Genomic DNA, 27042 nt, shown 5'->3' with positions numbered 1-27042 from the left:
CAACGGTTTTAGTTATCGGTGTAGTTCTGTGATTTGCCAGAATCTTCATTAAGCCTGCATAGAATCCGTTTAGCAATCCATCTGCAGTGCTGTGGAATTACTTCTGTGCCAATAATAATGAACGTAACTTTTCAAGAAACTAATGAAAATATATTGAATAAAATATCTTTGAAACAAAAAAAACAAAAAACATTGCAGGCAAAATTTTTGACTTGTTTTTAATACCCAACTGTTTTCTCATCTTTCTTTCGCTGATCTGAACTTACAAATGCGCTTCCAGAGTTTTCATTTACGCTTCTGAACTTTTCGTTCACGCTCCCTGAGTTTTCGTCCGCCATTCTGGCACATATCTCTCGCGGGGGCGGGGCTAACAGCAGTGTGTTCTCATTGGCTACTGAGTTTTTGATTGACAGCTTCTTGACCTGGATGTGAAGACGTCAGTGTTGTGTTTACATGTGTGGATGTGAGCTATTTTATTCAGTTTCAATTTATATTTTCATTAGTTCCATTATTATTGGCACAAAAGTAATTCCATACAGTTCCCTTTCATAGGTTCATCCGCAGGTGTAATGATTGACAGAAGCCCGTATAGAAACATTCCAGTTGATTGAACTCTCATAGCGTTTTGATTCTTCAGAAAGCTATTCATCAGACGTACTGATAATTAGATAATTAGACTAATTTCTTCTCTCTCTCTCTCTCTAGTCTGGTCTCACACCGATCCATGTGGCGGCTTTCATGGGTCACCTCAACATTGTTCTTCTGCTACTGCAGAACGGAGCTTCCCCTGATGTCAGCAACATCGTGAGTAAACACTGAGTCGGTCATGTGACCTTAACTGACCAATCTGGAGTTTTCTATATAGGCAGGAACTCAGCACTCCACACGAATAGAATCAGCTTGTAATAGAGTTTACTGTTTGCATGTTGTTAACCTAACAGCTCAATCCTCTAATAAACATTAAGAGCCAGATTTACTCACAGCTTGCGCCAGCTACTGTCAGGATTTACCAAAGACACGCAGTGAGAAATAAGCGCTGAAAGGCGAGGACAGGGTTATTTTTGCGGATGATCTTATTGCATATGCATTTGTAGGAGTTTCCCTTTCAGACGCAGTATTTATGGAGGAAGAGTGTTTAAATGAATCATGCTAGGTGATTTACTAAGGTTTGCGCTCGTCAATTTCTCGTCAACACATGGCGCTCGGAGATTGTGTTGGTCGTTATGGAAATGATCCGCTGCGTCTGTGTTCATTAATGTGTGTGTCGTCAGTAGATCACACTCAGAACTCCTATCTGCGCTTTTATGGGATTGCGCTCTCACGCTAATTTGACCCGTTTAGTAAATCTGGCCCTAAATGCATAGTACACACAAATATTAGGTAAATTAATACATTTTAAAATAATAATAAAGTAAATAAAACTCAATGCATCAGTGTACTGAAATAAATTTAAGCTTGATGCAAAGCATTCTAGAAATGCCTTTATAAGTGAAGGGTATTTTATTATATTCAGCCATTCAAAACATATATTCAAAACAAAGAGTTGTGTTTTCTGTGCCAGCGTGGAGAGACGGCTTTGCACATGGCAGCTCGAGCTGGACAGATGGAAGTTGTTCGCTGTCTGCTGAGGAATGGAGCGATGGTGGACGCCAGAGCAAGGGTAAGACCAAGGCATGCTTTAACACTGCATGTGTTCACTTAATATAGAGAGAGTGCAATCCTTCTGTCATATTACAGGGGTGGAGTTACCAGTATAGGTGTTACATCTGCATTACAGTGTCATGAGAAGCTTTTAAAGGAGTCGTTCACTTCAGAATTAACATTTCCTGATAATTTACTCTCCCCCACGTCATCCAAGATATTCACGTCTTTCTTTCTTCAGTCGAAAAGAAATGAAGGTTTTTGATGAAAACATTCCAGGATTTTTCTCCATATAGTGACTTCAATGGGGTCCAACGGGTTGAAGGTCCAAATGTCAGTTTCAGTGCAGATCCCAGCCGAGTAATAAAAGCCTTATCTAGACAAACCATCGCTCATTTTATAACAAAAAACATTTATATACTTTTTTAATCACAAATGCTTGTTTTGTTAATTATGTATGTGACGAAATGCTGTGTAATAAGTGTTATGACTGTAAACCGTATCTCTTAAATGTCCGTCTAGTTTGATCTTGCCGCTGAAACTGCTCTCTCTGCGGAAGCTTTGCGTTTAAAGAGCTAATAAAATATTTTGACTCTATATACATAAGTATAATTGTTCACTTGTGTGGCAAGTATCCATGTAATAAGTGGGATAATGTGCATCCAGCCGGTTGTTATCTCAGAATAAACCCCCTTCGTGTGTGTGTGTGTGTGTGTGTGTGTGTGTGAGTGATCTCAGAATAAACCTTTCAGGTGTGTGTGTATGTGTGTGTGTGTGATCTCAGAATAAACCCTTCAGGCTGATGAAGACCTGATCCTGATCACCCTGTCGGGTTTATTCTGAGATAACAACCGGCTGGATGTACATCATCCCGAACATGTACTCAAACTTTACCTAAGCATTTTTGAAAGCAGAAAATCTGATCCCATCTCACCCGTCAGGAGGATCAGACTCCGCTTCACATCGCGTCTCGTCTGGGAAAGACTGAGATCGTGCAGCTGCTCCTGCAACACATGGCTCATCCCGACGCGGCGACCTCGAATGGTTACACCCCGCTTCACATCGCGGCGCGCGAGGGCCATCTGGACGTCACTACGGTGCTGTTGGAGGCCGGCGCTTCACACTCTCTCGCCACCAAGGTCAGTTCATGCAAGATTTAACTGGAGAAAAGACCACTGTAGACACCTAGACATCTATCTGAGCATCAATGAATGATTGCATCTTTTGGAATAGTTGTGTATTGAGTCCCTTTCTCGTCCCTAATGTGGGTGAGGGATGAAGCGAGGACTCAACTGCAGGGAAATTAAGGCTTTTATTAATAATAAAAATAAAACAAAATACAACCAAAAACTACCCCGATGACTTGACTTGACTTGACTGAAAACACAAGGAGAATAAATAGGGAGTAAACAAGGCAGGTAATGAGGGAGGACAGGTGGGGCAAATGAATCAATAATCAGGAAACAAGATGAGTGGGGTTAGACAATCGACAGGAGAGCACATGGCCAGTAAAACAAATCACAAGTCATGTGCTCACAGCGAAGGAGACATGAACACGCAGCTAATGCGAACACTCATAAGCCACGTGTTCACACAAAACATGCCAACATGAAAGCACACAGCCAGTGTAAAACAAGCTGTGTGCTACACAACACAAGACAGAACAAGACATGAAAGCACACGGCCGATGTAAACACAAACCGCGTGCTACACAGAACACAACAACACACGCGGACAGAAGAGCGTATGATCCGAGCGAACTCGAAACCTCACGCTCACACGACAAGACAGAGCGCAGGAGAACGAGCGAAAGCTCATCCTGAGCGCTAACGACGGAATACAAACACGCGGAGCATGAATGTCCAAATCCCGACACAGAACCAAAACCAAACTAGTGATGTGTAACCGATGTGCCGGGATCCAAACACCACGGCCCGCATATGAATCAAGGCACACAGACAAGAGAGCGCACGGCTCGAGAACGCTAGAAGCCGCACGCCCACACAAAGACATGACAAAACAGTGTTAGGGCTCTGTCACAAAACCAAGAAATACACTAGACAGAAGTGACAGAACCCTGACAAGATTGATCTTAAAATCACACAGTCACTGTTGGGTCAAATATGTAGAAGATGCTGGAAGACCAAAGACTCTGCAGGATTTATTCTAAAGAACAGTGGGCAGTTTAACTCTTTCCATGCCAGCGTTTTAAACCACCCAGAATATTTTGTTGCAAATTTGTTTGTTATAAGAAAAAAGAAAAGAAGTTATTGCCCATACATTTGTATGGTGTATAATGACATGTACACCCAGTTAGATTAGCGTGTTTGACGATGATTAGTTGATTTATGTGTTCTGCATTTAAACATCTACAGAAAGGGTTCACGCCTTTACATGTGGCGTCAAAATACGGCAGCCTGGATGTGGCCAAACTCCTCCTGCAGCGACGGGCTCCACCGGACTCTTCTGGGAAGGTAGACTGAACCCGCAATCACTTTTAACCCTCATCCTTCACTCGCGTTCTGTTACACATCCTTCACTCGTGTTCCGTTACACATTCACTCGCGTTCTGTTACACATCCTTCACTTGCGTTCCGTTACACATCCTTCACTCGCGTTCTGTTACACATCCTTCACTCGCGTTCTGTAACACATCCTTCACTCGCGTTCTGTTACACATTCACACATCCTTCACTCGCGTTCTGTAACACATCCTTCACTCGCCTTCTGTAACACATCCTTCACTCGCGTTCTGTTACACATCCTTCACTCGCGTTCTGTAACACATCCTTCACTCGCGTTCTGTTACACATCCTTCACTCGCCTTCTGTAACACATCCTTCACTCGCCTTCTGTAACACATCCTTCACTCGCCTTCTGTAACACATCCTTCACTCGCGTTCTGTAACATCCTTCACTCGCGTTCTGTAACACATCCTTCACTCGCGTTCTGTTACACATCCTTCACTCGCGTTCTGTAACATCCTTCACTCGCGTTCTGTAACACATCCTTCACTCGCGTTCTGTTACACATCCTTCACTCGCCTTCTGTAACACATCCTTCACTCGCCTTCTGTAACACATCCTTCACTCGCCTTCTGTAACACATCCTTCACTCGCGTTCTGTTACACATCCTTCACTCGCGTTCTGTAACACATCCTTCACTCGCGTTCTGTTACACATCCTTCACTCGCGTTCTGTTACACATCCTTCACTCGCGTTCTGTAACACATCCTTCACTCGCGTTCTGTAACACATCCTTCACTCGCGTTCTGTTACACATTCACACATCCTTCACTCGCGTTCTGTAACACATCCTTCACTCGCGTTCTGTAACACATCCTTCACTCGCGTTCTGTTACACATCCTTCACTCGCGTTCTGTTACACATCCTTCACTCGCCTTCTGTTACACATCCACACATCCTTCACTCGCGTTCTGTAACACATCCTTCACTCGCGTTCTGTAACACATCCTTCATTCGCGTTCTGTTACACATCCTTCACTCGCCTTCTGTTACACATCCTTCACTCGCCTTCTGTTACACATCCACACATCCTTCACTCACGTTCTGTAACACATCCTTCACTCGCCTTCTGTTACACATCCACACATCCTTCACTCGCGTTCTGGACACATCCTTCATTCACAGGTCAAAATGAGCCGAAGCTTTAAAATAATACTTTTTTATTTGTCCAGAAAGCTTATTTTATTTAATTTTGATCATATTTTTTCAATTTTTTTAATGCAGTTGTTTTGGAGATTTTTTTATTTTATTTACATTTAAATTACTAGATTTGATCAATAAATAATAAATAAACAAATAAATAGTAATTTAAGCACATTCCTCACATTCTTTCAGCTTAAATTCAAAATAACTCACAATTTCATGTATAAACCTTTTAATTCAGCTTAAAATATAATACATTGGGTGTCTTTGCTGACCTCTTGTGGAAACAAAATAATATAACGTGATATTTCATAACTCTTGCCACTAGATGGCCTTATAGCTGTATATGGAGCAAACGAGCTGTTCCTCTGGGTCCTAAAGTCAGTTCGGTTCAGTGTGCATTCAGATACACATGTAGACATTATAAAATAGTTTTTTGGTAAAGTTTTAGCACTTTTACTGAGAATTTTGAGCATTTTTAGGTTTTTCTATGTGAACTGAAGCATTCCTCGCATTCCATTCATTCCTAAGGGGGTCAAATTGACCCGTGAGGGAAGGATTTGTTACTTTTTTTAAATTTCAACCACAAAACTCCTCGAATCCATTCAATTTATTTGTGTGTGTATTTTCAAAAATAAATTTCGGGTCAAAATGACCCGTGTGAAGGATGAGGGTTTTAAAACACTGTTGTATATTTAAGATAAAGACATAATTTAGCCTAATTTTTGCAATGTTGTTTAAAAGAAATACATTGAGGCTATGTTGACTGCAAGAGTTCTGGTAAGCATGGTTTCACTTACTGATAACATTCTGTTATGAAAAGGAAACAACATTGTTTTCTTCCTCTTTTCTTTAATAAGGAGCCAGTTTGCTCTAAAACTTGCACTCTAATATAGATGATAACCTTTAAACTAAACGCGCTCTAACAATCCCTGATAACATTGCTTTTTCATCAGATGTTTCGTTGGGTTTGATTTAATGCTTTTGCCACGCTAACACCTGTAATCATGTTGCACTGACCCTCATCCCAGCAGAACGGCCTCACTCCTCTACATGTCGCTGCGCACTATGATAACCAGAAGGTGGCGCTCTTGCTGTTGGATAAAGGAGCGTCTCCTCATGCCACGGCCAAGGTAAGAAGATCTGAAAGGTGCATTGTGTAATATTTAGGAGGATCTGTTGACAGAAATGCTATATTATATACATAACTATGTTTTCAGTGGTGAATAAAGACCTTACATAATGAACCGTTTTGTATTTATTACCATAGAATGAGGCATTTCTATCTACACACACTGCGGGTCCCCTTACATCAACATGTTTCTACAGTGGCCCTAAACGGACAAACACGTTTCGTTACTATGTTGTTCTTCGTGCAAAGATCTAGCTAAAGTCAACGATTAAAATACTGACACAATGATGAACAAGTAACAATAATATTCGCAAAAACATATTGTTTTACTGAATAATTAAGTAAACCAAATATCTTTGTAAAGAAACCTCATTGCTTAACTGGCTACTCTCTGCTGTCGTAACTTCTGTTGGGTGCAATTCACAACATCACCACTAGATGCCGCTAAAAATTACACACTGCACCTTTAATAAAACATGTATGATAGGAATAGTCACACCAGCCTAACTGTGCTCTTGTGTCTTCATGTAGAATGGATACACTCCTCTTCATATCGCGGCTAAGAAGAATCAGATGGAAATCGCCACTACTCTCCTGCAGTACGGAGCCGAGACCAACATCCAGACCAAGCAGGGGGTGAACCCGCTTCATCTGGCCTCTCAGGAGGGACACAGTGAGATGGCAGCTCTGCTCCTGCAGCGAGGAGCGCACGTCAACGCCACCACCAAGGTGAAAATGCTACTTCTAAACAGTTCATGGTTGAGTTCATGCCGCATTTTGATTGGTTGACGACACGCAGCATTTCATTTTAACCACTGTGCGTGCAGTAAGAGTTGTTTGCTATTCAAATCAACAATGGAGTTGGAAAAAAATACGACAGATGGACCGATGACGAGGTTCAGGCTTTATTACGCTTATATTCAGAGGATGAAATCCAGCGGGAACTGGAAAGTAGCACGCAGTCCTACGTCACTGGACTACAGTATTTGCCTAATCTTCACGGTACTTTAGATTGCCATGGAAACACAGACAGCAACAGGTCTGGGGGAAAATTGGGACAAATTGTTCCGGGTAATTTCGGTGGTAACGCAGCTTTATAGACAGAGGGTCCTATCCTATCGTACTGTGCAATGCAGCGGCAGGCGCGATGCTAGTGTGTTTAGATAGTTTCAGCCCGACGCAGTTTTCATTTTCACGTCCTGTGCCACGTTGTTTAAATAGCAAATGCATTTGTTCCCATTTGTGACCCATGAGCTGCTGGTCTGAGAACGAGTGTGTGTTCAGGAGCATTGATGGAGCATTGCTATTTTGAGGAACTGAAATAGACTGAGCCGTTGACTGACTGAAACCTGCTCTAAAGTCAATGGCGCAGTATTTTTTTGTTATTTAAAGAGCGCGTTAGTAATGTGCGCCTATAGGCGGGTCCACAACGCACTACATTTTGTCCCGTAGATGGTCTGCTTGCGCTTTAACCTCACACACACACAGACAGCTTTAATCTCACTCATGAGCAGATCCGTTTCTTCGTTAGAGAAGCGTTCAGTTTTTCCGCTTGCAAATTCCGTCATGTAAATAGCGAATCCGTCATGGCTCGAGCGCAACTGGCTTTTAAAGGGAATGGGAGATGAGACTCTGATTGGTTTATTGCATGTTACGCCCAAAACACACCCATTACTCAAGAAGAGAATAGAGACGACCCTTTTAGACCAGCGCCGGGAGCGCCAACCATTTTTCCCGTCGTTAAACTAGCAAAAGTGGATTGACCATGTGCCTTTTAGACTTACCGGTTCCTGAACAATACTTTTTCCGATACCAATCTTATGAACAGATAATGTTATAGCAGAGACTAACATTAATGTGAAGAGGGGAAAAAACAAGAAAGCTAAACTGTCAATGCAGCCAACCTTAAAGGCACACTATATAAGATTTTTGGATCACAATATCCAAAATCCACTAGAACAGTATTATATATTTAGTTGATTTGTGTACTTACATTATCCCAAATGTTTCTAAGAATGTTTAAATCCGGGGAAATACGCAGTTTTAACCAGGACACGGACCGTGTGTCGCCTATCAATGACAAAACTACAAGAAATAACAATGACAGAAAGCAATGAAAAGGAAAGGACATGTAATCCGTTTATATCTATTAAGAGCCAATCATCCGTTGAATTTGACCCTAAACTCATGATTTGGGGGTATGACAGAAATAGAGGAGCATGTTTATTGTGCTGGTTCTGATCAATGTGTTTTATGTGTTATGGGACCCTGATAACCAAAGCCAAGACTGTTATTAAGCTCTTCTTTTAATGATGCTGAACTCCAGCAAATATCTGGTTTGGTTGGTTCATGTTTTCTCAGAGCGGACTCACATCTCTTCATCTCGCTGCCCAAGAAGACAAAGTCGGTGTTGGCGAGATCTTAGTTAAACACGGTGCCGTCCTCGACCAACAAACCAAAGTAAGAAGAGCGTTTTACACCCCAAAACAAGGCTTTTACAGGCTTTTTTAAATCATTTCACTGACGTGACGATATGATCTGATTGCAGTTGGGATACACGCCTCTTATTGTCGCCTGTCACTATGGAAATACTAAGATAGTTAATTTTCTGTTGAAGAGTGAAGCAAGTGTCAATGCTAAAACAAAGGTATTTCTTAATCTATTCATTTTTTATATTAATATTATGAAGACAGTTTTGTATTAAAATACAAAATGAGTATTATATATATATATATATATATATATATATATATATATAATATAGCAATGTGTCATAGGCTTATTGTAAAATCTAACATTTGTCTTCTTGTCAGAATGGTTATACGCCTCTACATCAGGCGGCACAACAAGGAAACACACACATAATTAACATCTTACTACAGTATGGAGCAAAACCCAATGCCATCACTGTGGTGAGTGAATATATACACACACACACACACACACACACACACACACACACTCGTTGTCTAATCTAGTGATTGTCTTCATGTCCTGACTGTAGAATGGAAACACGGCTCTTGCGATCGCTCAGCGTCTGGGTTACATCTCTGTGGTCGACACACTGAGAGTCGTGACCGAAGAAATCATCACTACAACAACGGCAAGTTCACCTGAGAACACACACATCGGTCCTACACATCAATACACACTGTGTGTTTCACTGTCCTGAGAACACACACACATCGGTCCTACACATCAATACACACTGTGTGTTTCACTGTACTTAAAGAATCTGCTTCTTCACAGACGGTGACAGAGAAACACAAGCTAAATGTGCCAGAGACCATGACAGAAGTTCTCGAAGTGTCTGACGAAGAGGGTGAGTGTGACAAACTATTACTTTATTGCTTTATTAAGCTGCTTTATTCAGTCATATCCAATTTATATCCATCAATCAATCAATCAATCATTCAATCAGTCAGTGAATCCAGGATGATCTCTTCTAGTATATTGGCTCGTCTGATTAGTTTTCTCTTGTGATTCTGCTGTAATCGGGTTAATTGTGTGTATTAACATGGAGTTTCCCACAGTTCCCAGACAGATAGATGATGGAGCAATGTCTGATGACTCTATTGATTTTGAAGGTGACAAAGCGTGGATTGGTGTGCTGTAATGACTTCTCAAACTTTATAAATGATCTTGGTTTTAATGATGTTAATAATAGGGGTGGAAACCTCGTATGTCCAAAACCAATACTTTTCATGGAAAAAACACAGTATTTTTTTTAATGATTAAACACTGTGTTGTCATAGTTGATATTGTGGCTTTATGTGTGCTCAGACACTTGCATATGTCGTTATATTATCAACATATTACCAAAATCAAGCTCAAATAGAGTTACGAGGTCATGATTTGTCTGTCATTATACAGTCCTGGCTGTGATTCGACATTAAATGCTAAACTGAGACACTCTCCGCTCCTCAAATAGTGTTTCTTGAGTGAAGAAAACACTGTTCTCACTCAAACAACCAGTTCTTTATTAACCATTGCATTGCAAACAAGAAGAAACGCTGCAAAATGTGGGCGGAGTTATGAAGTTTGACTGACAGTCTGAGGAGCCAATGGAGTTATGAGGTTCAGTCACATTCTCTTTTTAATACTTCCATTGGTTAGAGATTTGCAAAACCCAGTAATGATTTTATGAAAAGAGACGATACATGGAGATACGAGGTTTCCGTCCGACAGCGAGGATATGGAAGAAGTGTGCATGGCATGATGGGATTGGTTACATTTAAATGCAGTTTACTAAATGACTGACTAACCTTTACAGTGGTTGATTTTTTTTTTGGAATGAAACACAATGATATGATTTAAATTATTTATTTAACTTTGCTATTGTAAATTGGAATTGTAGTGCAGTCAATAGGTTTTAGTAGTATGCCAAATATTGGAATATTTGTATAAGTCTGTCTAGTAATTATTTTGCAGTGTTGGGCAAAGTTACTTTTAAAAGTAATGCATTACAATAACTGCTTTAGTTTCTTTTTATGGAAAGTAATACCTTATGTTACTTTTGAGTTACTTTTTCTCACCTGGGCTGGGCTTGTTTGTTTGTTTTTTTATATAACAAAAATAGTTATATTTTTTGTCACATGTAAAGGCCCTTTCACACCAGAAGTGAAATTAATAATCCTCAGACTGAAGGAAATGCATATTTACTCCTGTACAATAGAGGGCGCCGCTTAAACAAACCTTTCAGCTGTGAACGCAGAAGAATAATAAAGTTCAACACTCTTACTTCAGCAATGAAAACAAAAGAATGAAACACAAATCTGAGTCTGATGTTTATCTAAAGTCATTGTTGCTCATTTGAATGGTTGATTTGGATCATCGAAGGTCAGCAACAAAGACATTAAATGCATTAAGTATATTTGTGTCATTTAACATTTTTAGTATCATTGATATACTATTATAGTTTTTGTTAATACTTTACTTTTATATTTTCTGTTTTAATTTGAAAGTTTTTGTAATTTTATTGTTTCTTTTTTATTTATTTAAATATGTCTATATAGTTTTTATTACTTTTTAGTTTTAGCTACCTCAACTTATTTTTTTCCCCATTGTTCCACACTCTAGGCAGCCAATACGCAACCGAAAGCCAAACGCCAGTGTCGGTCTACAGTATGTCTTGCATTAATCGTCAGCTCATTAACTCACAGCACACGCTAGAGACGCTGCCCCCGCTGGCCAGACTCCACCACTGCTTCATTAGCTTATCCTTGACTTTAATGCGCTAGAACTGCTGCACTGGACACTAGATGCTGTGGGACTAAACCATAGAGGCTTTGCTGATATCTTAAAGGTGCAGTGTGTAATATTTAGGAGGATCTGTTGACAGAAATGCAATATTATATACATAACTATGTTTTCAGTGGTGAATAAAGACCTTATTAATGAACCGTTATGTTTTTATTAGCTTAGAATGAGGCATTTCTCTCTACACACACCGCGGGTCCGCTTACATCGACATGTTTCTACGGTGGCCCTGAGCGGACAAACGCGTTTCTTCACTATGTTGTTCTTCATGATAAGAAGCGAGCTAAAGTCAGTGAATAAAACACTGACACAATGATGAACAAGTTACAATAATATTCGCAATAACGTTGTTATACTGAATAATGAAGTAAACATTTCTTAATTTATCTTTGTAAAAAGCCTACTCTCTGCTGTCTCAGACGACGACATCACTTCCTGTCGGCCACCGTAACTTCTGTTGGGTGCAATTCACAACCTCACCACTAGATGCCGCTAAAAATTACACACTGCACCTTTAACAAGTGGAAATGGAAAAAACGGAGAATCTCTTTGCGTTTATGTGTGCGTTTATGATGCTTCTCAGGTGTTTTCTCTCAAGGTCTCTCATGTTTTTGAACTAGTGACTCATTTATAATGAAAATGCTTGTCAATGCGTTACAGTAATAAGATGGTGTGTGTGTCATCAGGTGATGACACCATGACAGGTGACGGTGGAGAATATCTGAGAGCTGAAGATTTGAGAGAGTTAGGAGACGACTCTCTGCCTGGCCAATACCTGGACGGCATGAACTACCTGCGCTTCAGTTTAGAGGGAGGCCGATCCGACAGGTACGTTAGTTTGGAGACTTGATATTAAACATGTTGAACTTTCACTAAGCATACCATGTTTTTCAGATCACCTACAGTTCCTTAGTGTACATTCAATCCTGCATTTATTCAGACACCTTCAACATTTCTCACATTATCACAGTTTATATTCGCTATAATTTAGAAAGTGGTAATAAAATATGACTCAGAGTTATGAACTCAGTTGATATTTGACTGGTTTTGTCCATCCTTCTGTTAGACTGTCTCACACATGAATTATGTTGAATATCTGTCAGCTGTTAAATTTAACTACACAATTAGATAATACCAGTTTAGCTCAACCAATCACCAAGCAATGCTTCATTTTGTTCAGTCTGTGTGTAAAAAGAGCATTAGCAATTAAAGAAAACACACTTCAGCAAAACATGATCAGGTCAAAGTGTCTGAATCATTTTTGGTCCCAAATCTTTATCATTTTTACTGGTAGTCACTGTATGAAGAATCTTTGGGTATAATATGTCACAGTTTACTTTATTTTTCTCTCCTCACTTACATTAATGAACTATAGTGTCCTGATCACACTAGTAAAAAAAATATATAAAAAATTATGTCTGGTGTCTGTATAATATTTGGTTTGACTATATTCCACGCTTTACATTTTAAATTGAAATGTATACATTTAATTGTATTCCACTTATTCTTCTTTCTGCTAACGCTGACATAGTCGCTTACAAAGGTATGTGAGAAATCAGTATCAGTGAGTCTTTATGATGAGCCAGTGTTATAATTCTAATACAGTGTATTTTGGGAACTCTGGATGGATTTTCCTCAGTAATGATGGTATTTTCCTTTAGTTTGGACAGGTCTTACACACCCACTCATCAAAGCTACTATCCTGCAAATCATTATGGGATGGTGGAGGAAATGATGTACAGTCATCAGGTGAAGTTGAGAATTTTGAGTGTTTTCATATGAGGGCTTTATAATACAAATAACTGTTTTTAAAAGTCATAAAATTGAGTACAAAAGAAAGGAATTCAAAGTTATAAGTTGTGTCCCAAATGACGCACTATACACTATGTGCTCAACAGTGTAGTGTGTATGATTTTGTCATTCACAGAGTCGTTGAGTCTGAAGATGATTCATAATTAAAGCTCATTAAAGACAGTCGAGTGCATGAAGTGTCCAACATTCCACACTTCGTTGTTTCATTTAATAAAGTGCATCATCCGAGTATTTAAATTACACTTTTTCTATTAGGAATTGTCAGTGTGAACATAGAATAGTGCATAAGTATGTGAATTGGGATGCACCTACAGTCATACTATAACATATAATGAAGAATTAAGCATTATAACTTAATGCTCAGTTAGAGGATTATACTTAATGTAGAGTTAACGAAAGTTATCACTAGCATTGTAATGTTTAAAGCAGATGTCTTAACAAATGTCAGTAGACCGGGAAGATTTTAAAACGGGCAGTTCACTCATAAATACGTAAGATCGCTGTGGAAATACAGAAAGACAACGAGTGCAGCGCTGAAAAGGGGCCGGGCTACATAAGTTGTACAACATAATGCTTAGTTAGAGCGTTATACTCTACCGTATCAGAGTTTCTAAAGCAATTTAACATACAGAGTGTCTATTTACACCAATTGCAAAATTCCCGCCTTGTCGGCAGAGGCTGTTTACACTGACTCCGCCCACCAGTGCCTGATTGGTCTAGACAAAATGACAGAAGAAACCTGTGATGTTCGTTTTTGACTCGAATTTGAATCCGCCTTTTACCAAACTAATTCTTCTCTCTTTTTCCATCGCAAATCAGCTCGGAGAGGAGTTTATTTTAAAGGAACATGCCGACTTTTTGGGACTTTAGCTTATTCCCCGTATCCCCCAGAGTTGGATAAGTCCACACACACCCTTCTCATCTCCGTGCGTGCTGTAACTCTGTCTGACGCACCCACCGCTAGCCTAGCTTAGCACAAAGACTGGAGGTAAACAGCTCCAGCTAGCATACTGCTCCCAATAAGTGACAAAATAACGCCAACATTTTCCTATTTACATGTTGTGATGTGTATAGTCACAGCGTGTACAAATAACAAGGTCACATGAGACACAGCCATCTTCTAACCGTATACATACTGGGAACTATATTCTCAGAAGGCGAAGCACTGCTTCTTGGGCGGAGTGATTTGCTCGCAGCACCTGAGACGCCCCGTGGTGAGGAGCAGAGAGTTCGCTCAGAGTTGGAGTAAATCACTCCGTAGAATATACTATACACATCACAACATGTAAATAGGAAAATGTTGGCGTTATTTTGTCACGTATTGGGAGCAGTATGCTAGCTGGAGCCATTTACCTCCAGTCTTTGTGCTAAGCTAGGCTAGCGGTGGGTACGTCAGACAGAGTTACGGCACGCACGCAGAGGAGAAGGGTGTGTGTGGACTTATCTAACTCTGGGGGATACGGGGAATAAGCTAAAGTCCCAAAAAGTCGGCGTTTTCCTTTAAATAAAAATTAAGAAAGTATTCTGGCTTCTTGAATTGTGAATCATGTCTGTATCACGCTGAGTTCTTGCCCAGTTTAACAGAGATGCTTCTTCCACTCCAGGTGTCTTCTCTCGCGAGAGAAAATGAGCAGGACTCGTACAGATTGAGCTGGGACATGGAAAACCTGGACAATATTGCACTTTCCTCCAGTCCTGCTCATTCTGGGTATGAAAAACTCCTCTTTAAATCACACATACAGATACTGAAGCGCTTTGTATTTACAGTCAACATGGAATCAAAATCCACTTTCTTTATACGTTACTGATCTTATTGTGAACGATTTATCAGTTCTTTTAAATCACAGTTGAATATTTGTTCCTGGTATTGCCTAAGGTTTTTAACTAAATATGCATACATATTCTGCACAAATCTTTAACAACCAGAAACCTACAGTTTGACGGCCTTGCAAATGCAAAGTTGCTTTATGATCATTACTGTAAGTTCCTCTGTTTTTCAAACTTCATTCTCTCTTTCTGACTTTTCTCTCTGATGGATGGTATTTTTGGTCTTCAGCCGTTGTTCTCCATGTCATGACCATGACAATAGCAGGTGACTAGCGTGACGTGTCATTTGACCTCTGACCTCTGCTTCATTCAGTGTGCACAAGGGTCACTTAGTTTGGTGTCTTCTTGCTATGCCTCTTGGAATATTACAATTTGTGATCAAATTCTATATGTAATATATATACACCAGGCTTATTGCATTAACATATTTGACTTTTAGATTTAGGTGTAGAATATTATAAAATAACTGTATCAAAGGACCCTAAAGATGCCAAAAGGCACTGCAAGTTTGAAGTCATCTGAATGTTGTTCTTCATTTCACAAACTCATCTTGGAGACTAACACAATATTTGTTGTTTTTTTTTCTTTATTTTTATGTTGTTGTTTTTTCAGTCAAGGATTTTGTAACTGACAAAACTCATCTAACAAACTATATAACAAAATAAATTATCAATTGAAAATTTTATTAACTACCACTTAAGTATATGTTTAAGATCAGGATAATTTGTGTCTTTACTTAAGCCGTATAATTACTGAAATAGAAATATGTACATTACCATAACAGTGCACCAGCATAAGAAGCAGTTGCATAAGTACTTTCAGTATTGTAATTACTGTGCAACATTTACATTATATTCACATTAGAATTACATGAACATGACACTTTTTCCATGCATGTTGTGTGTCCAGCCAGGGTTGTATCTCTAAACCATATTTCCAGACAATCTGTGCAGGTGTTGTGTGTGTTTGCATGAAAATCAAACTGTGAGATATGTTGTTTTGATGATGTTGATGCATTTGAATATCCAGTGTGATCTTATGGGTATTCGTATGCATGTATGGTTCTACCACACATACAGTTATCTAAATTTGCATACACAATAGACAACAAAATGTACAATACTGATATTTTGACAGCATCTAATATTTAAATTATTTACATATGAACAACCTTATTGACATACTCATTTACGAATACTTATTTATAAATATTGAATTCATGGAATTAATAATTTGATACTATGTATTTATGATCATGGAGATTATAGTATTTTTCAGTTGCATTTGTTTAATGTAGTTGACTCGTTTACATTAACTTGATTCAAATGATTACATAATGTAAAACCTTAAAATTAATTTCTCTTCTGTTATATTTTATCCATTACTTATCACGTAATATTTTGTTTGTTTGCCGTGGGATACAAAATACCTTTTCTCAATATACTGTGACTCAAAACAATTACTATAAATACACCAAAAAAACGAAACATAAAAAGATCATAATAATAATCTGTATTATTGAGGGATAAAACAAGGCACAGGTGGGACTAATAAAAAAACATAATAAGTAACCATAGAAACTAAGGACACAGGGACTAAACAGACAAAGAATCTAAATTCAAAGAACCAAAACAGACTCAAGGTACGTTTACACCACAACGATATGCTTAAAACGGAGACGCTTTTCCTGTGAGTTTAGAGGACACCATTGTCAAAACGATCCCCATTTACACAGATCCGGGAAAACGACTAAAAACACTGTATTCTGCTGCCAGGCCATTAGATGGCGATGAAACACTATACACTGAACACATAATACACGTGCATGACGTCATCGTCTTCAGAGATTCGCGTTTTTGTTGTTTACACGGAGACCGTTTTCAAAAACTTGCACTTTGAAACCTGTTTTCAAAAGTTTGCGTTTTCAGGCGCCCAAAAACGAACGGCCAAAACGCATAAAAAGTTTTATGTTTATGTTGTCGTGTAAACAGCCCCATAGTTACTGCTTTTTGACATTTTAGTCACAATTAAATTATAATGATTAGATTACATGTATCTGTCTGTTCAGTGTTGTCAATTTAGCGACTCTGTCACTAGATTTCTTGCACTCCCCTTTATTGACTTATTTTCAAAAAAAGCAACTACTGACAAATCTAGTGACTTTTTGGACTGCTGGCTAACATGTAGCGAGCCACTATATCAAACTCGATCGGTTTTCTGAATGTAAATGAGAACAGCTCTATTGAACATTCGGCTATAGCATTAAAACAGTATGTGAACACGGTGTGATTCCATGACATGCATTTTTTTTTACTCTTCCTTGATCTTAAGATGGTATCACTTTTTCAAGTGCATTTTAACTTTGTGCGTCCTCAATGCAGCTTCTTAGTCAGCTTCATGGTGGACGCCCGAGGCGGTGCCATGCGAGGATGTCGTCACAATGGTCTACGGCTTCTCATTCCACCGCGGAAGTGCAGCGCCCCGACTCGAGTCACATGTAGACTGGTCAAAAGACACCGACTGGCGAGCATGCCCCCCATGGTCGAGGGAGACGGTCTAGCTAGCAGGCTGATCGAGGTCGGACCCTCTGGAGCTCAGTTCCTTGGGTAAGCAGCCGTTGGTATGGTATGGTTTATTTGGATAGTGAAATCTGGACAGAAAGTATGCTTTCAGTGCCTCATCACTGTTTAAACTCATAATGAACATATTGATCTTTTTTATATTGAAAATTTGAATTATTGACTTTTCGTCAATGGACAATGCTGGAGTAGTTCGGTGCTCTGGATTACGCTGGAATAATTCTTGTGTACAAGTATAAACCTGTACCAAATTCGCCCATTTATATATGAAGGGACTGTCTGACTTACACGTTAAACCACCCATCATTCTTTGCTAGTTTTAAGTGAAATTTCGGGCTGGGTAATTTACCTAATCAAAAGTGGGATTTCAGCAAACATGCTAGAATCATCACTTCTAACTATACCCCTCAAACAAAGTATATTTAAAGGGGCTATATGTAGAATTCTGAACATGATTCAAAACTTAGATATACTCACGTCACGGCGAAGTTCATGTTCTTGCTTAGAAGTAAAAAGAAGTTGGAAATACCTTTGCAGTGATATACTGTTTCCAAACAGTTTTAGTGTCACTGAACTGAAGAGAAGCTCTCGGGAGTTTAAACGTCACATCATTTTGATTTTCGAGGCAAAAACGTCCCGACAACCTAGGAAGTCGGGGAAGGTCTAATTTTTTTAAGTTTCGTTAAAGCTGTTCACACATTGGCAATAAAAAGTGATTACTACATGTAAAATGCTTACATATACCCCCTTTAAAGCCATGAACTTTGTAAACTTTTGTTAGATTTAGTGAACTGTAAAGTCCTATACCTTGTAAAAAGATCACTGTTTCCCTCAAGCATATCTTATTGTGATAATATCTTGAAATTTATGTTTTTTTCCATTTTAGCTTTGGTGTATACAATTCCTCTTTTAATTAAACAAACAAAATGTTATGTAAGAATGGAGTGTAGGAACAATTGAAGTGAAGCGTACTGCTGAAACGCACTCAGATTTACAAGGATTGGGATACAAGGTGAAGTACAGGAGAACTCCCGTAGCAGATCTAGACAGGTGGTGCTGGGGAGGAGGAGGAGTAAAGAAAACCCTCATGGCACACAGTACTGAGTTGGACCAGGTCAGGAAGGAAATATATATATTATATATATATATATATATATATATATATATATATATATATATATATATATATATATATATAAGGTTGCATAGATAGGAAAGAGAGATTGATTAGCCAGCTTAAAAGAACAAATCAGAGACCTGGGACTATGCAAAAGTTTTACTGACGGGTGCAACGGGCCACAGTCCTGCAGAGTTTATCATCAACCCTAATCCAACCGGATTCAGCTAATCAAGTGTGTTGGAGCTGGGTTAGAGCAAAACTCTGCAGGACTGTGGCCTTCCAGGAGCGGAGTTTTACACCACTGGTTTACGGTGACACTTTTTTTACCTCTAACATGGCTTTAATGGAGTAATGTACGTTTGTCTACATTTGTTCTTTGCTGCCTTTATTACTCGCCTCCTGTCAAAATGACTGATGCTGCTTCTGCTTTTCTGTATCTAACAAGGCTGTACCACCTGTTTTTTTTGGCTTAATGGCTTGCAGGGAAGTTCATTGCACCCTCAAAAAAGAACCTTTCTTTAATTGATTTAATATGTTTTTCCCTTTCTGACTAACAGCTGATGAATGGTAATCTACATAAAGTCCTTATAGTGCAAGTCCAGGACTGTGTACAAAATCGCCCCTATATATAGTGCACTATTTGAGGTGGACAGCCCTTTGTAGTGGTGTCTGAAACCATAGTGGACATTATCGAGTTCACTCATTCAATCCCATAATGCACCCCAATAGCGAGTGTACAACTGATGTAAAATCAGCGGTTAGCTACTTAAGAATAGCCATGCACAGTAAACGTTCCAATGAATGAAATTTTATCAATGTGCTCACTGTGGAAATTCAAGACACATTCGCCCTTGGAGTCGCAATGGAGCCTGAGCAGCATCTATGTATTTTGTGAAGGTAGGAGGTGCTAAGGTCAGGCTGAAAGGAAGAACCCTGAATTGGTCAACTTTGCCCCCAAATGCAAACCTGAGGAACTTTCTGTGTTCCAGAGTGAAGTTCAGCAGCATGTAAATCCCTTTATTGAGCATCAACCACCGTTCTTTGTTGGTGTCATAAAATTGGAGCAACCAACCATTGTGCTCCGACTTATGTTGAAATGAGGTGGGCAGCACCAAAATGCTCTTCTTTAAGGTTCAAATAACCCAACAACGCAAATTCTGCAGAAGTCACCTAATGAGGTGAGAGAGGTGTTTAATGGCTGAAGCCTGAATATGAGGGCTTTGGTTCACGGTGCGAGTTCAGACACTTGGGAGGTTGTGAGATGTGTGTGTGTGTGTAGATGTGTGTGTGTGTGTGTGTGTGTGTGTGTGTGTGTGTGTGAGACAGTGTATGCGCAGTATAGCCCCATCGATCTAGCCTGTGACGTGGTTGTGTATGATTTGGCAATGGGGACAGCAAATTAAAAATTAAAAATTAAACAGCACAAATCGCACCGTGTACGCCCGCCTTAAGTGACCACTAAGGCCCATATTAGGCTATACCATTGCCTGACATTGAGCAGATTGAAAAATATCCATGTCGCCAATAAACCTGTGAGATATGAGGGGCATAGAATCATTCTGTCCCTTATTCTGCTACAGACCTTCCTGAACAGGACCCTGAAATCTCAAAAACTGAAGAATACAGTCGACTGGCACACCCTGCTGTAACCATGACAGTTGTGAGAACCAAGGCTCAACTCCTGTGCTCATGGGCATCGGTGTTCAGAGCACGAACAGAAAAACTGCCGTTTAAAATGCACAGTTGGACTGTTCTCGCCCCGAAACACGTAATGGGAGAATGTACAATCTAACTCCAAAATGAGCGGCCCAACATGCACCATTGGGGCACGACCTGTTATAACCACAGTGTTGTAGTCGTGTGATCCAAGGCACAAATTGTGTTCTCTGAAAGGGTTACTCCACCCATTTTCTTCATCATTTACTCACCCTCATACCATCCTAGATGAGGTTCTTTCTTCAGATCTACACAAATAAAGATTTTTTTAAAATAGTCCATCTCTGTGAGTCCATATAATGCGTTGGATGGAACCCTCAAAGTTGACACATCAAAAACCATACAAAGCAAACACGATGGTAATCCATACAACACCAATTTCTGGCATTACTTTTACAACAACTTTCTACTTTCCATTCTGTCACCTGATGGAGTTTGGGTTTGCAACAATCTGTGTTGTATAAAGCTCTATATAAATTAAGTCGACTTGACTTGACTGATGTTTACATAAAGTATAAATTCATGAATGTGTGTATGACAGTTGATCGGAAGCGATGGATTATGGTTTAAAAAGTTTCAAATATTATTATTTTTCTTACACACACTTGTTATGAAGAAGACATTGATTCATTAGCTGGGGTTTCTTTGTTTGGCTCTTTGAACTTTGGGGGTCCCTGACACTTGCATTAAATGGACTCACGGAGATAAAAAGTCTTTATTTATCTACATCCGAAAAAAGAAAGTCACATTCCAGACAGCAATATAGTGTCGGCCCAGATCCGGGCCACATCTGGTACATGTGGATTCCACGCGGCCCAGATGTGGGCAAGATCTTGGCCGACACTATGTTGCTGTCTGGGATACATACATCTGGGACTGATTTTAATTTTTGGGTAGAGTATCCCTTGAGGCGTCGGAGCACGAACGAGAAAACTGTTGTTCAAATGCACAGCTGAACTGCTGTCGTGCGAATCGCTGAATGTGGTAGAACTGACAGAGCAGAATTTCAAGGTCAATGAGGAGACAAGGCAGACATGTGGTCAGCGGTCTGATAGAGTTCCTCAATTTAGCCTCTCCCAAATGGCAGAGTTGATGAGTGTCCATCATTTCCACAAGACTGCAGAGTGTCTTGTCTGTCAGTTTAGGTTTCAGAAGTGTGCTCACAAGCGCCACCTCTGAAGCTCATGTGTGCCATTTGGGACAGGGTTATAGACTCAATTTTGGATATGAAAGAAATCAAATTCAGCCATGTTTTCCTGATTTTTATTACTAAATGAACACAAGGAATAATATATAATCAGTTTCATTTACATGCAAAAGCATAATCTATTAATAAACCTGATGCCATCTGGAGACGAACATTTATGATTTGATGATGCAAGCAAATAGTTGAATAATGTTGTCGTTAATTTATAAAAACAGACTATTTCAGTTCAACTGTTCTGCAGAACAAACGAGCCAATTCTATTGACATTGTTATTAATGATGTTTAAATGATTTTTCTGTTTTAACACTCATGAATCATGACACAAGGACCCAGACAGCAACATAGTGTTGGCCCAGATCCAGCCCACATCTGGTACACGTGGATTCCACACGGATGTGGGCCGGATCTGGGCTGACACTATGTTGCTGTCCGGAGAGTTGGCATAGAACTGACTTTTAGCGTAGACTTTAGAAAACTAAACAGGGAAAATCATCTTTTTTAAAGGGTAATTCACTCTCACTTGCTACTTACAAAGATAAATTTAAACCCTTCCAGGGTTGTTGTTGTTTTTCTCTCTCATTTGTTTCAAGAAAAGTTCTTCTGAATAAAACAAATTCGACAATATGCCACCTATGCTCTCTTTTCCCACTGCTGCTATTGGATGACAGTAAGCTCCACCTCCCCACTGCCCCGCCCCCTCTGAATGAGGGCGAGAGTTTGGTTAGCCGCATTCTGCAACTGGGCCCACCAGGGACAAAATTTCTGGGGTAGGAGTGACACATGAAACAACCAATGGATGCCAGTCCCACACCCCACTTTCTCCTTTCTCACTATCTTCCTTTTAATTGTATTGCATTGGTTGTATTCTGCTTTCATTGTAAAGTGGCTCCGTTTAGTCGTCAGTGGTACCATACAGTAGATGAACCCTAGTGTCATTTTTATTTTCCATTTTAGCCTTGATTACTCATGATTGTTTCCAAACTTGTTGAAGTTAATCAACAGATTGTGATTATACTTCTATACTTTGCCATCAAAAGGTCACAGGTTTGGGAAATTCATGACCAAAACATAGTATTTCTAGTGATATGTCAGAAGTGTGTTATTCTGAATCATCAATCTGTGTTTCCTTTAGCTCCTTTAGGTGACTGTTTGTACCCAGTTGTTTGTGCTCGTCTTGTTTTTTATTTGTTTTGCGATTTGCTGTGCTACTTTAGTTGAAGCATGAGTTTCTGTGGCTGTGTGCATTTTTTAGGTATGAACATAACATTGTGCATATTGTTATGGCGTGTTGTATGTTTGTGAAAGTTTTCATTTATTTAGGCCATACCATATCCACTAGAATTTTAATCAAAAGTATCAAGACTTGGTAGATCTGGGCATATCAATGCGCTTCAGCACTGAAGTTAAAGTAATTGAAAATCAAGTCCAGTTACTTTTGATAAACTTTCTTTTCTTTTTGTGTTTTTCAAATACTCAAATGAAATGAAACAATGTACAACACATTATTTATTTATACATGATATAGACTTTATTGTATCAAGTTATTGCTAATCTTAGCAGTTACCATTACTGAACAAGAAACAAGTAAATAATGCATTTCTGTATATTATACTATTCCATTATACTAGAACAATAAGCCTTTCAAGACCGTTTGTCACAGTGATTTAAAGCAAAATTTATTAGCCTAATTGTAGGAAAAAATTGTAGACATTCGTATGAATAACGTTCTTGTAACTCCTGCCGGGTCTCAGGCCTGTGATTGTGGAGATCCCTCACTTTGCGGCTCTGAGAGGGAAGGAGAGGGAGCTGGTGATCTTACGCAGTGAAACTGGAGAGAGCTGGAAAGAGCATCATTGCGAGTACACAGAAGAAGAACTCAACCAGATCCTCAACGGCATGGACGAGGGTGAGGAAAAAACACATGATCAAATACAACCCAGACAGTAACATAGTGTCGGCCCAGATCCGGTCCACATCTGGGCCGTGTGGAACCCACGTGTACCAGATGTGGGCCGGATCTGGGCCGACAATATTTTGCTGTCTGGGAAATTATAACCTCCCATTGCAGAGATTTGTGTCCACTATTGAATAAATATAAGAAATGGACAGATGCTGTACAGTATATCCATCTTAAATTTCAGGGCTGGACCCACCGGAAGAGTTGGAGAGGAAGCGCATCTGTCGCATTATCACTCGAGACTTTCCACAGTATTTTGCTGTGGTTTCACGGATTAAACAGGACAGTAATCTCATTGGTCCAGAAGGTGGAGTTCTGAGCAGCACAGTGGTTCCTCAAGTACAGGCCGTCTTCCCGGAGGGAGCGCTCACTAAACGCATCCGTGTCGGCCTGCAGGTAGCACAATTGTTTTTGCAGAGGAAAACATGGAATGTAGAATCAGTGCTTTACTGTAGAATTCACAGCTTTTGCTACCCTGGAAATCCAGAGTTCTCACGAGAGCACAAGTTGAATTTGCTCAGCGAGTTTACTCTGGAGTCGAGTAATGATGCTCATTAAATATGCCCTTGTATCCACAATCACATCGGGTTATCTGATATAGGCGGGCCAGAGGCGAGCTAAACAGATGATGACAGCGCTGAGACGTCGAAGTCATTAGTAAACATTGCAAGATATGGCTATGGATGAACACCAGTTGTTTGAAACTGCTTTGGCCGCTACAATGAATGAGTTAGACTTGGCTTTTTATCTAAAAGAGGAACAGAAGACGGCGCTTGAATCGTTCCGTTGCAAGAAGGGCGTTTTTGCTGTTTTCCCGACCGGATACGTCAAGAGTCTAATCTACCAGTTAGCTCCGCTGGTGGCTAAGCGTATGGGGCTTGTTGTGATTGGTCGTAGTGTTATCCAATTGTGTGCAGTGTGATTTTCAAATGCATGCTTGGTGCCGCCCCTCGAGCTGGCCGATTTTCATTAGTCGATGCCAGACCATTACTCTTTCAGATTTAGGTCTGGATTTCCAGGCTAGCATTTTGTTGCTAACAGCCACAATATTGAAATAGATTTGACCCGATAGCAATGAGATGCTTTAAATTATTAATTTGCTCTTGTGATCATTTTGTTAATTATTGCCTTTGCTACTTGACCAGGCTCAACCCATGAGCATTGATGTAGTGAGGAAGATTTGGGGTAATAAAGCCACATTCAGCCCTATAGTCACTCTGGAACCACGGAGGAGGAAATTCCATAAACCCATAACCATGACCATCCCTGTCCCAAAGAACTCTGCTGACTCGGGCCTCGGCGGCTTTGGAGGTGGAGATACTCCTACGTTACGTCTGCTATGCAGCATCACAGGTGAGAAAGCACACGGGATATACTCATTTTCACTTTCTATCCAACTTAATATACAGAGACAACCAGGGCTTTAAAACGGGGGCTAGAAAATAAATCCATTCACTCCGAGCAGAATCAGTATTTTAAGGTTTCTGTTCTTGCGTTCCCTCTGAAACATTACCGTTCTGAAAACAGTTTGATTAGAAGAAAATACCAGTTAATAACACTATTTTTCGTTCTACCTATTGTTCTTTACATAGCTAGCAGCCTACATTGTAAAATGTAACCCCATTTGAAGCACTGGTAATCTAGATTTGGTCATCTGAAAAAGTGTGATCCAATCCTATTTTACTTTGAAAAACCAGCACAAAGGTAAAATGGATTACCTGATCCTGGAGAGCAAAACATGGGATTCCCAAATCTAGATAAATCTGATCCAAAATAAAACTTTTTGAACAACTGGGCCTTGGTGATTGATTATAAAAAAATTAATTAAATTTCCTGATTAGTAGTGATTGTACACTAACCTGCAATTTTTGCTGGTTTCAAAACACACGTCATGCTGGATATTACCTGCCATTCATTTTCACTGAAATGTAATGCTTTAACGGTTGGTGACATTTCCTCGTAAAAAGAAACTATTGAGATCCAAGAGCTAATGCCAGCGACTAACCTACGATGACTTGACAGCTAAGCGCGGACATTTCACTCACGTCGCATTTGCATAGGGGCGAATTTAAATTCATGATTGGATCACTGCCAAAATAAAATAATAAACAGAATGATATAATAACTTTATTAATCAGTGAAAGTTAATTTCAAAAAAGCATATCTGTTCAGAACAATTAGAATTGATTTCACTTTTGTTTATATTCCTGTTAAAATTTCATTTTGTTTTCATTCCTTGAACCGGTTCAGAACCCTGGAGACAACTATACAGTAAGTAAGCCATTCATAGGTTAAGTGTAATGTAACGGAGGCCAGCTAGTGAGAGCTGTGCATGTAAACCTCACTCATCTGGCCTCAAGAGGCGCTCTAGCAACTTAGGCTACAGACTGCGGTCCTTAGCATCCTTGTTGGTGCCTGCCTCCCATGCTGGAGACGCCGGTTCAAATCCCGCTCGGAATTGGTAGAGTACGACCGGTTACATTTGGTGCCGTGACCCGGGTGGGAGTGAGGTTTAGGGAGTTGAGTGTAACAGAAGCAAGCTAGTGAAAGTTGTGCATGTAAACCTCACTCCCCTGATCTCAAGAGGCGCACTAGCGACTGAGGCTACAGACTGCGGTCTTTAGCGTCCTTGTTAGCACACCCACCTCCCATGCCGGAGATGCAGGTTCTAATCCCGCTCTGATTAGATTTGGTGCCATGACCCGGATGGGAGTGAGGTTTAGGGGGGTGAGTGTAACAGAAGCAAGCTAGTAAGAGCTGTGCATGTATACCTCATTCGTCTGGCCTCAAGAGGCGCACTAGCAACTGAGGCTACAGACTGCGGTCTTTAGCATCCTTGTTAGCGCATCCACCTCCCATGTCGGAGACGCAGGTTCTAAACCCTGCTGGGAGTGGGTTGAGCAGGACCAGTTACATTTGGTGCCGTGACCCGGATGGGAGTGAGATTTAGGGGGTGAGTGTAATTGAGACCAGCTACTAAAGAGTGATGGTAAACCTCACTCCCCTGGCCTCAAGAGGCACGCTAGTGACTGAGGCAACAGACTGCGGTCTTTAGCATCCTTGTTAGCGCGCCTGCCTCCCATGCTGGAGATGCCGGTTCTAATCCCGCTCTGAGTGGGTG

General features: G+C 40.0%; 1 protein-coding gene across 43 annotated transcripts in view; it reads left to right on the top strand.

Moving 5' to 3' along the window:
• The window catches only part of ank2b (ankyrin 2b, neuronal), a 150553-nt gene that overhangs the window by 91546 nt on the left and 31965 nt on the right, over positions 1 to 27042 (top strand). For 17 of the 43 annotated variants that reach the window (XM_084108689.1, XM_084108692.1, XM_084108727.1 and 14 more), the window contains 22 exons: positions 706 to 804; positions 1562 to 1660; positions 2583 to 2780; positions 4017 to 4115; positions 6344 to 6445; positions 6976 to 7173; positions 8806 to 8904; positions 8993 to 9091; positions 9258 to 9356; positions 9449 to 9547; positions 9694 to 9766; positions 9978 to 10031; positions 12390 to 12531; positions 13365 to 13452; positions 15120 to 15223; positions 15572 to 15607; positions 17724 to 17948; positions 22633 to 22731; positions 23716 to 23870; positions 24106 to 24317; positions 25067 to 25274; positions 26172 to 26192. In XM_084108689.1, coding sequence (XP_083964815.1) covers positions 706 to 804; positions 1562 to 1660; positions 2583 to 2780; positions 4017 to 4115; positions 6344 to 6445; positions 6976 to 7173; positions 8806 to 8904; positions 8993 to 9091; positions 9258 to 9356; positions 9449 to 9547; positions 9694 to 9766; positions 9978 to 10031; positions 12390 to 12531; positions 13365 to 13452; positions 15120 to 15223; positions 15572 to 15607; positions 17724 to 17948; positions 22633 to 22731; positions 23716 to 23870; positions 24106 to 24317; positions 25067 to 25274; positions 26172 to 26192 — 2608 coding nt within the window. Of the gene's footprint in view, positions 1 to 705; positions 805 to 1561; positions 1661 to 2582; positions 2781 to 4016; positions 4116 to 6343; positions 6446 to 6975; positions 7174 to 8805; positions 8905 to 8992; positions 9092 to 9257; positions 9357 to 9448; positions 9548 to 9693; positions 9767 to 9977; positions 10032 to 11523; positions 11569 to 12389; positions 12532 to 13364; positions 13453 to 15119; positions 15224 to 15571; positions 15608 to 17723; positions 17949 to 22632; positions 22732 to 23715; positions 23871 to 24105; positions 24318 to 25066; positions 25275 to 26171; positions 26193 to 27042 lie in introns of all 43 variants that reach the window. The other 26 variants (XM_084108693.1, XM_084108716.1, XM_084108729.1 and 23 more) reach the window with 16 other exon arrangements.

The sequence above is a fragment of the Abramis brama genome, assembly GCF_963993115.1.
Source record: "Abramis brama genome assembly, chromosome: 3".
Taxonomy (NCBI): Eukaryota; Metazoa; Chordata; class Actinopteri; order Cypriniformes; family Leuciscidae; genus Abramis; species Abramis brama.
This window is presented reverse-complemented; position numbering and strand designations above follow the sequence as displayed.